Raw genomic sequence first — 11,390 nt, 5'->3', positions numbered from 1 at the left:
ATGGACTTGTGAACCTTCAGGTTCTTTAGGTGGCCTCAAACTTGATCTTCTCCTACAGCTGGTGGTTCTTCCTTCTCCCAGTCACTGCCTTTGCCTTCTACAACTTGGGCAGTGTGGCTTGAGTTCTTGCCAGTGAAGACGGATGTAAAGAACTCGTTAAGTACCTCAGCCTTCTCAATATTCTGGGTCACCAGGTCTCCCGGTTTCTTCCAGAGGGGGCCCACTTTTTCCCTAGTCCTCCTTTTATCGCTGACATACCTATAGAAGTTCTTCCTGTTACCCTTAATGTCCTTGGCCATATTTAATTCTGCTAGGGCTTTAGCTTTCTGAAGGAAATCAACTTATGCAGGAACAGCAGATAGGAGTAGAGGGCTAGATGGTAGCTGATTTAAAACTGGTTTCAATGAAAGACAGTGACTAACAGCAATGTGACCTTGGTACTTGCTGCTTGTCTACTCAAGTATGTTGCTAAAGCTGGGCAAAAATGAAGATAGATGGTAAAGTATGCAGTCGTACTGTACAGATTTGCTTTTGAACCTGAGAAATTTATTAACTGTTAGTCAACTAAAAATAGTTCTATTTATAAATTCCTTACTGGGAGGAAAAAAAGGATGTATAAATTGTTGCTCACTAATATACTTTCATATCTCTTTCTTTTTTATATAAGATGTTAATGAATTAGTGAAAAGGTAATAGAGGGGTTTTTCTCTCCTTAAAAGGAACAAACTTTTCAGCATTCATGACACACACAGACAAAACTCTGTGATTTTTCCTTTTTTTTGCATAAAGACATTAGGCATATGGTTTAGAAAATAACATCTATCTATTTTATTTATTAAGGAAAAGATTTTTTGTCTCGTTCAGGAAGGCAAAATGCTGTTGGTAAGTACAATATTTTGTTAATGGTAAACTTGTGAGAGCAAGGTATAGTTATGTGCTTTCATACTGCCATGATCTTGGTATTACCAACACGACGTCTTTTAGTTTTTCATTCTGAAATAACCTCAGTCAAATACACTTGATGGCATATGATGTTCTGTATGTAATAGTTGTCAGCTCAACTGCACCTTGCAACTGCAGCTGCAATTTTTCTACTGTTAATCTACAGCCATAGGTTGAAATTTAAAATTTAAAGTTACGTTTCTTACAATTAAATGCACTTGCCTCAACTTATGAGTATTGCAAGTGATGTGAAAGTTCCATGATGATAGATAGGAAAATGAGCTAAAGCAACTGTCCTATATGTACTATGTTTGCTGTTCACAAAAGTTAAGTCACAAGGCATGCTGCTTAGCTATTGCAAAAATTATAAAATGTTTTTTTTTCCAGCATAAAAGTTGAAGATTACATTTGGGGATATTAAAGCCTAAATTTGCAGAAGGGAGATATGTTGAGGAACATAATACATTCAGTCATTGTGCTACAGCTTGCTCAGAGCTGGGTGAATGTTCTGGAGATGTGTCAATAGAAGCTTACCTTACCCATATGGCCTTACCTGTTCACCACTTATGCATGCATAATACTGGTCTAGATGACTCAGTAGAGCCAAGGGTTATGATAACTACATTTCCTTTGAAAATGGGTGTTTGTGTATCAATGATATGAATATCAAGCATCCAGTTGCATTGAAAGCCATGAGTTCCTAGGGAGGTGTACTGTATGGATGGTAATTCATTATTATTTTATCTTTTCACAGTTAAAATGCAATTAATTTTCATTTCCATGCTGAGGAAGACTAGCCTTTTGATTTTTAAATGCAACATTTTGACTAATGATTACTTTAAATAAACATTTAATTTAGCTTTCTGTCTAACAGATGAACTGTAGTACGAAACAGGGCTTTGTGCTTTGTTTTTGTTTTAGTTATGGACCTCAATGTATCAGAGAGACAGCTTTGCATCAGTGTGGAGGCTTGCTCAATTCGGTTGCCACTGCCTGAGGTATAAAACAGTTATATTTTCTATGATTCTGTTTGTCTTGTTAGTCTTTATCTTCTTTTCTGTTAGGTGACTTGCAATTAGCATGATGGGAACAGAAGTGCTTATTTCTAAATGCATTAAGACAGTAATCACATTCATTGACTATCTGCATCTGTTGTAGGCACATAACTTCCATATTATATCTATATTGATGCATTCTAGCAAGCATTGTAAAATTGAGATTCTAGACTAATTATTAAGAGACCTTTCAAAAAATGCTATGAGAATATAGTAGTGAAGTGTCTTTATGATTCTAGATTTCCTTCTAGCAGTGTTTTCTAGAAGGCCTTCACTGGCTCACTGCAATACATAGACAGTTTTGAGTAACATCTTAAAAGTGAAGCTACAGGTAAGTTGTCAGCACTATGTTTAAAGTCCCTGTATATAATTATTCTGGAATCTACTTCATTTGCTATGCAGCTTCCAAAATACTGGAGCAGCCTGCTGATTGTAAGCATAATTAGTATTTGTTTTTTTAAGAAATCATGGTTGAGGTTGAAAAATTACCATCCTTTGTGACAGCCATGTTGCCTTTGTTGAATAGGTTCATACATACAAGGGCATATTTGTCAGGCTTTGCTGGTTTCTTCCAAACTTTAAAAAAATGTGCATGGAAGCGAGACTGTTCCTAGTTTGAGAAATTCCTTCTGTACTCTTACTTATGAAAATGCTTCAAAGAAAGTTTAAATCTCACTGATTTAAATAACCTTTAAACCTTGTACTTGCATAACTTTTGGAAGTGTAGGCTCTAACATAAGATAGTGTGCATTTTGGTAATGGGAATATGTTCTGAAATAGTCAGTTTATGAGAGCTGATAAAAGAATAACAATGTATAAGCTTCAGTGTCTTGTGATACACAATTAGAAAATTTTAATTTTGTACTGCTGTAAAAATATTTGCAAATAACTTTTTTTTTTTTTCCTAAGCTGGGAGATTTTGATATTTCTGTCAACACCTTAAAGCTGTTTGACAGCAATGAAAATACAGTTATTCACCAACATTACATATTAAGTAACTGGTGCTATGTTTTGCCAAGGTAGGACTCTGTTTACATTGCAGCAGAAACAAACGTTTCCTGGAATGTTTTCCATACAAATTGTGAATTCGATATTAGTGATAAGAACACTTCTGTTTTACCATCTGTTTTACATTCAGGAATCTTTCCTTTTTACTTTTATGGTCTCAGTGTTATGGAAAATGAGAAAAATTAATCAGTGAATCATAAATTACACATTTAAGTATTATTTCCATTTTAGTAATCTCTCTGCTACTTCTGTGATACCGCAAAAGCATTATTTTTTCTCAAATATAATTTTATCAGAAAGTGTCAATTCAAAGAAAAACATATTTCCATCTTTGACACAATTTCTTTTCACCTGTGATTTTCATCATAAAAATATAAGAAGCAAAGATATATTTGCTTTTGTTCCACTTTCACTGGTAGTGAGTATTACAGACAAGAGAAATTAGACTTGTAGGTGCCAAGTTCTTTTCAGGTTCTTTTCAGTACTTCAGGAAATATTGCTATTGTTCTGTCATAAACTTATGAGCTAAAGGTATTAGTCCTCAAAATATAAAAATAATCCATAAATACTTCCAATGCCAAAAATAAGATTTTTTTTTCCCAAAAATCACATGTATTTTCAGCTGAGTTTTATGACACCCTTTCTAAGTGTGCCTTCTTTACCTATGCACAGCATGAAAATGGGTCAGATCATAAACATCAGCCACATAATTCCTCCAGAATCTCCTTTCCGTTCATATAAAGAATTGCAGATGCACTGGAAGAATCTGGTAAGAAACAATATTCACTGCTTTCATTTTTCCCTCCCTTTTTTGTACAAATTGAGTTTTTATTTGTAATACATGTTTGTGATTTTTTTTCAGTATGGATATATTCTTCCAGAAGATCTCGAAGAGACAAAAATATACTGCAGTGTCTACTTCAAACCAATTGAGGAAAGGTTTTTTACGTATCCTTTCATAATATTTTTGTTATATTTCCTCTACTGCACCTCTAGTGAGGATCTAAATTTTCATTTTTGAATGTGCCACATTTTATTCTTCCATAATTTCATGGAAGTCAGTGCAGAATTGCTTCACTAGACAATTTGGAACAAAATATTTGGTCAAGTCTCTTTTCCTAGTGTTGAATAATAGCAAGCCAAATAGAACACTTTTCTTCACAGCTTCTGTGAACATGATAATGCCACTCTAAATGGTGATGTAAAAGGATGAGTTAAATTTCTGTAAAAATATGGCCAACAAAGATTTGTTTTAAAGAAAATTTTCCTGCTAGGAAAGACTAGACTAAGGATTGCTTATACTGAGTAATCTTTACTGTGGTAGGTTAATATGGTATAATCATGTTGAAGTCCTGTAACTTTATAAGCTTCTGTCGCTTCAGAAAGCAAGTGCTTTTGTTCACCTTTTTGAAAAAGCTTTAGACACGTTCATGCTTTCTTCTTAACAAAGATGATTCATAATTATAGAAATGTAAATAAACGTGTTATGTATCCCTGAACACTTAATTCAGGTACCCTTTAAGTTGCATTCGAAGTCAGCCGGTGCAGTATTTCCCTAGAACAGATTCAGAAAGTGTGTTGAACTCTTTTATTTCTGACATGAAGCGTAATCTTTCACATCTATGTGGATTTCCAGTAAAGATGACAAGTAAAGCGCTTTATGCTACACAGGAACTCTCCAGGGCTCTGGTGCGTGGAAGATTTTTTTTTTATAAAAATATTAATGGCATGTACTTTGTTCATGGTGTGAAGTGGTCTTTATCATATCCAGAACACAATAAGAGTGTAAAACTATGCTTTTCACAACAAGCAACTATCAATCATGTTACCTTTAATTAAATGTGTAATTAAATACTAGATTGCTATTTACCATTGTTACGTTGCTGTCCACATCACAAATACATAAAAAAATTGGACTTAGTGTTAATTAGTCGCAATCAATATTATCAATAATCAACTCTGTAGACTGTATTTTACAGTTGGATATCCAGAACTTTCTTGCACCTCTTCCATAATAATAATAACAACAATACTAACAACAACAATACTAAAAATAACAATTACTGTTACAATTTATTGTTAAAAAACAAACCAAGAAAAATATAAATTTCTGTGGAACTTACTCATTTACTCATTTAAAAACACTCAAGCATAAGATTTACTCCATGGCTGGTGATGGAAAAGAGGCAAGCAATAAAAACTCCTTTAATATGAGGTTGTGACAAAGGCTGAGACTCAAATTTCTTTGGTGGTAGTAGTGTGTGAAAAAAATAAATGAAGTAATTAATTCTGAACAAAGAATACTGACACAAATCACAGAGATTCTAAAATACTATAATCCTCTTTCAGAAAGCAGTTCCTGTTTATGTCTCTTCAGTGATCAAAGCTAGAATGGCTCCTCTGTGTCATCTGCAGTTTTTATAGACCTCCAAAGTGTCTTTTGCTCAGAATGCAGATGCCCTTACAAGTCTTAAGAGACTAGGAGTCCTGTCAGTCAAACTCCCTGCAGACCCCCTCAAAAGGGGTAGGCATTACTCAGCTGGAAAGCACTAAACCAAGATAATGACTGTAATTTAAGTCTTTCCCTCTGAGAAATAAGATATTCCAGCATAGTTAGTAAACAAAGAACAGGGGGAGGAGAAAACAAATCTTCATTTATAGTGACAACAAAATATTGTTTAAAAATGTAGTTCATTCTAATTCAAAACAGGAAAATGTATGGTTATACATTGTGATGTATATTAGGTTGATATCATATAGTGATGCATTATGTGGCACTATCAGATTTTTAAATCCATTTCATTCAATTTATCAACTCTTGTTGTATTGCAGGAAATAAAATCTAAGGATATTAAATTGGCCGGTGAGATGGTTTGTGTAGTTTCTCTAACGCAGGCTCCCCCAAGGAAACAGACTTTGCCTGGAATTTCTTCACCGTGCAGTATGGAAAACAGCCACTGGATGGAGCGTTTGAACAAAGAGCCAGAAACACCTGCTTTTTTGAGTAGTAGTAAGGGTGCAGAAAAGGTCAGCATTGAAGCAACAGCTAAATCAATGAATAGTAGACAAATACCAGGAGTACCAGAGTTACCAGCTGTGAAATCTTTAGGAATGCCTGTAAATTCAGCCTTTGAACTCCCTCCCCAAAAAGTCAGCAAAATTATACCAATTTTCAAAGGAAGGTTGATGCAAATGAATGGGAAGAACACAAATCAAATTGATGGGAAGAAAAGAGAAAATGCTGGAAGACATTCACCAGTAAAAATTATGGATGTTTCATCTTCTATGCTGAGTGCGTGCAAATTCAGCATAACTCAGGTTTACAAACCCGTTCAAAATATGTCAGTCAAAAATCCTACTCATAGCAGCATACTTAAGGTAATGAATGTGAAAACAAATGCACAACCTGATATACCCATATTTCGATGGAAAACAGAGTCTGGTGGACAAATGGCTAATTCTCATTTTTCTGGTAACTCAGCTTCGCATAGGAATTCGAGTGAAGTCAATCACAAAAAGACAAATTCTCCTTCCTTTGTTAAGAATGTTGGGTCAGTGCTTCAGAAATCGAACATCAGTCTGAGTCTGAATACATATCCATCTCCTACTTACAGTGCAAGAAGGGGAAAAAAGTTTGCAAGTCAAAATACCTCTCAAGTTCTTGAGAAACAACACCAGTCAAAGAAAGTACCTTTGCAAATTGGTAAATTAGACAATGAAATGACAAACCTTGGTTTATCACAGCAACAAACAAAGACATCAAATGAAGGAGCAGGGTTAAATATTCATGAATCTGTCTTAAATTATACAACGTGCATCACCAAAAATGAAGAAAATAAAGCAGCTTGCCATTCTAAGGACTGCATTGCTAAAACAACCAGTTGTCATTCAAAATCTAACTTTGAACAGGTACAGTAAATAACAGGGCTCATTCTCACTGGTTCTTACAAATTTATATATTCTAAAACAACATTAAGCAATAAAGAGCATGACTTTCATCATGTTCTACCATCATTCTCAATATAGTTTTCTAAAATTTCTACCATATAAGTTAATGTTGTCAGCCACTGCTGCTTTCTTTGTGAAATCGAAGATGATCTCCTGTGTTTTCTGAGAGACACATTTTTATCTGGGACTTTTAAGGTAGCATAATTCTTTTCCTTTCTTTTAGTTTATCAGTTTATCAAGATTGTTTCAGGTTTAGCATGGTGAAATTTTCAGTGTTCAGTCTGTCTTCATATGAAACCATATTAACGAACAGCTCCTGGAAGGAATCTCAAACCTCATCAATTGTGTAGTGCTGACTGCAGTGTGTGTAAGGCATTGTGCTGTTAGACACACATAGAAGTTTGTATTAGTTTGATTACAATTTCACTAAAAGCACAAGTTGCAACAGGAGAAATTCCTACTGGGCATAAGGAAAAAAAAATCTTCAGAGTCAGAGTGGTTAAGTACTGGAACAAGTTGCACAGAGAGGTTGTAGAGTTGTTACCATTTCAGATACTCAGAACTTGACTGGATGGGGACCAAAGCAATGTATTCTGACTTTGAAGTTAGCTCTGTTTTAGTAAAAGTTACTATTAGATGACCACTAGAGGTACTTTACAACCGAAATTTTCTATGATTCTGCCTGTATTTCAATAAAATAAATAGGTGAGCATATTTCAGTGCATTTTTTGTGAGGATGATCTCCCATAGATTGGGCACATGGATGAAATGTGTCGTGCTCTTTTTTCACCTATAAAATGTAATTTGGGAGGTTATTTCAACTTTGTTTTATGAGGGCATCTTTTGAAAAAGTAGGTCATTTTAACAAGTAAAATGTTGGGGTTTTTTTGCTAATGAAGGTATAAACTTCTGTGCTTTAAGATGATTACAGGGAACAAGTATCTGACATTTGAAACACTGACCTCAAAACCGACTTCCTCAATCCAGGAGAGCAACCTGAAAGCATCTGTAAAGAAAGGTTGTGCCAGAAGAAGACAGGTAAAAAAATCACACATGCCTTGATCCAGTCTATGAGGACCTGAATTAAGAGATTAAAAAAAAAATTATTTTTTTTCATTTTAGCATGTTCCAGTTAAAACAGGGAAATCAAGAAATCTCATTGTGGCCACTCTGGATAAAATTAACCTTAACCAGGATAAAATTAACATTAACCATACTTCAAGTGTGCTTTAAAAATGTTTGTCTCCTGTAAAAGATACTACTGAAATGAAAATGTTTAATGATGTTGCTCAATGTAAATATGTTTCTGAAGCAGGTTTTCTGATTCTACAGAAAACAGCTTTATCCTGTCCGATATAACTATGGGCATTCTCATTGACTCTCTAAGTGTCTCATCTTAAGTGCCTGAATTCAGCAATGTTCTGTAGAAATGAGTTCCAAAAGTCTATTTGTAATTTATTATGGGTTTTTAAAAGTTATATTCTCTTATTTTTTTAATATATTTAAGTTGTTATTGTATTACTAGATTGTGTAAGCAGCAGCAATTAGGTAGGTTCCTAATCTGAATTTTTAATTTTTTTTTTCCTCTGGATGCTGCTCTGTGATAGTAGTGCATACTTTTAAATTCCTCTTCAAAATATTTTTTTCATTATTCTTAAGTATTGCTTTTAGCTACCACTGGGCTACACTTCTGTTTCTAAATATCAGTTCTTAAAACTCAGTTGTATCTTCTATCTCCTTCTCCTTATAACCACATTCTCTATGTTTTTACTACCTAGAAGTTAGGCCTATTAGAAGGAACAGGTCTCAAGTCTCCAATGCTCAGTACGATTGTATTGTCTTACATAGATATGTATGTATCGTATCTGCTAATAGCCCTGTGCAATAACTTTACAGAATAAGCCAGGAGGAAAAGTTGCACGCACCTAACTCACTTGTCACCCAGGTTGTCACTTGCCTTTTATCTTTCTTTTGAAGCATGACCATTTGAAGTCTCATTACCCATACTTGATCTGAAGTGCCTTTGCCTAGTCACATGTTGCAATATATAAACTTGCCTTGTCAGCATACTCATTAACTGTTCATTAAGAACTTAAGAGTATGTATCCATAATTCAGATTCTTCCACTTAATTTGCATTTGTTAACATTAATTTTTATCTGTCATCTTTTTGTTGTGTTGTGCTTTTAAACCAAATACAAGATGATTCTGTAACTTTTAATGGTAATTACAACAGCACAGTCTGTGCTATCCATGCAGTTCAGGAAAGGCCAGTAGAGCAGCCTCACAGGGCTGCTGCAGGAACACACTTGTACCCTAGAGCTCAGGCTGCAGCAGAGAAGAGAAGAGAGGAGCTGGTGAGGGAAACGCCAGCCCAGCTGCTCTGAGCTGGCCTCATCCAGCTGCAGCTGGAAAAGGCCCTTCCACAGGGCCACAACTGAGTCACTAGTTACAGGCCAAGCACTGCAATGCTACAGCAGTAAAAGTCAGGAGTAATTCTCACAAAGAAGAAAACAGCAGCTAAAAATAACTGTGGTTATGAGAATAACAACCCCAGGGGTCTGAGTACTGAAGGGAGACTTCCACCATAATACGAATTAAGTGCTGAAGTCCTTAGCCTGCCACTGGGAATGACTCAGCCTCACTAGAGCTTGTGAGCATGGAGCTAGCTCTACAGTGTGGGCAGACAGGACAAGCAGAGAGCTTGTAGCTGGTCTGGCAGCACTGCTGGGATAGAGAAGGGGCACTGTCCTCTCCTAGTCATGAGTCACAGGTGCTCGGTGGAGTTCTTCTCCCCCCAGGCATGCTGTGAGTAGCACAGATACCAACCTGGGCTCTGCAAGCTACTTTTGGGAAGCAGCAGGAGACAGCAAGTTCTCACTGTCTGCCTGCTACACTGCCAGTGCCGCATTGCTACTGCTGGAGCCAAGTGAGGTGGATGGTACAGGTCTAGGGAAGCCTTAGCTGGAATCTCAGGAGTAGGAGAGGGACTTCATTAACTTTGTTAGTCTGATTCCTCTTCCCTCCAGATTAAAATACAATGGTACTGACTGGGGATGCTGCTAAACACTTCTCTGAAGAGTAAGCCTTTGTCATTGTCTCAAGGTTGAACACCAAAATGGTCAGTTGGTTTTGAAAGCCTTGGCTGCCACCACATAAAAGGGTATTTTCAAAATAGTTCTATTTTTAATTATTTATCCACTGTACATATAAACATACTTTAAATTATATTTATGATGTAAAATAAAAACTTTTATTAGTTCTTACATAGTTTCACTCAGAAACAACTTTTTAGTTGAGCTATTAGCTTAGTACTACTGCTTTGTTTGTGTTACTGTTTTTTGTATTTTGTTAGTTTGTTTGGTTTTTGTTAACAGAAGGAAGAAGATTATTCGAAGTTAAAGAAAGCCAAAAGAAGTAAGCCTTCTATTTAAGATGTTCTGGAGTACTGAAAGAAAACCCTGGGTATGCTCATTACAAATTTTAAATATTTTTATTTGCTAAAATAATATCACATATCTATAATAGTTCCTGTTCTTTTGGATTATGATAGTGACATCAGCTGTCTCCCAAAGGAATCACTTTACTAAACAAATAGCTTCTAGAGCAAAATAATGATGCAACAAGCTAATATTCTTGGTTTTATTGGACACTAACAAACAAAGCTTTGCTTTATTTGTGAAACAAGCAATGTTTAATACAAAGGCATCTTGTACTTAGTAGAACATAGAAGAATTTGGCTTAAATTTGTATTTTGATTGGCTCATTTTCTTTCAGATTAAAATAAACCTGTTTTTTGTACTGATGAATTTCATTTGAATCTGAGCTGTAGTTAAAACCATAAACCATTGAAGTGAAGCTATGTATGTTATTTAATGCCATTACATGAAATGTGGTGGTTAAATGCTTTTGTGGTGCCAAGATCTAATCCAAGGACAAAATGGTCTGCCATACAAAATGAGTAAATTCAGTTTTGTGACTAGATATTTCAACCCACATTGTGGGTGGTTTTTGATAATAGTCTTGCAGAATAGAACACTTTTCCTTTGAATAGTAAGGATACATATAACATATGAAACCCACCAGTTTTATTGACCTAATGCCTATCACAAGTTATCAGTAGTAAAACATGCAGGAAGGGGTAGCCTATAAAGTTAACTGTTTCAGAGATATATAAAAGTATATTTATTCAAAAGAAAATACTTACGGAAGAAAGATGGTCACACAGACACAACAGCACAAAAATGCATATTGTACAAAACAAAAAGAAAAACATAGCAATAAAGAAGCAAAATATAAATGATGCATCTTAATCTGGCTTTTGGCTTCAACGTAAGAGAGAACAAGTAGGCAATTGTGCATTTTATCTCAGGGATGCACTTTATGTCCTCCCTTTATTTGCATGGATAAATTTCCTCCAGCGAACATATCAGTTGTC

The 11,390-nt window shown here is 35.3% G+C and overlaps 1 protein-coding gene across 1 annotated transcript; it reads left to right on the top strand.

The window, feature by feature from the left end:
- Nucleotides 1-840: 840 nt before the first annotated feature.
- On the top strand, nt 841-10,386 carry LOC104466328 (chromosome unknown open reading frame, human C18orf63; the record flags this gene model as incomplete). The annotated part of the gene is made up of 9 exons (XM_010079712.1): nt 841-882; nt 1,864-1,940; nt 2,907-3,016; nt 3,678-3,774; nt 3,868-3,953; nt 4,517-4,694; nt 5,838-6,914; nt 7,875-7,991; nt 10,330-10,386. Coding segments are annotated over 9 exons (1,841 nt in total), but the record flags the coding sequence as incomplete, so codon positions are not given.
- Nucleotides 10,387-11,390: the final 1,004 nt, after the last annotated feature.

This window comes from Pterocles gutturalis, unplaced genomic scaffold (genome assembly GCF_000699245.1).
Source record: "Pterocles gutturalis isolate BGI_N339 unplaced genomic scaffold, ASM69924v1 scaffold19164, whole genome shotgun sequence".
Taxonomy (NCBI): Eukaryota; Metazoa; Chordata; class Aves; order Pterocliformes; family Pteroclidae; genus Pterocles; species Pterocles gutturalis.
This window is presented reverse-complemented; position numbering and strand designations above follow the sequence as displayed.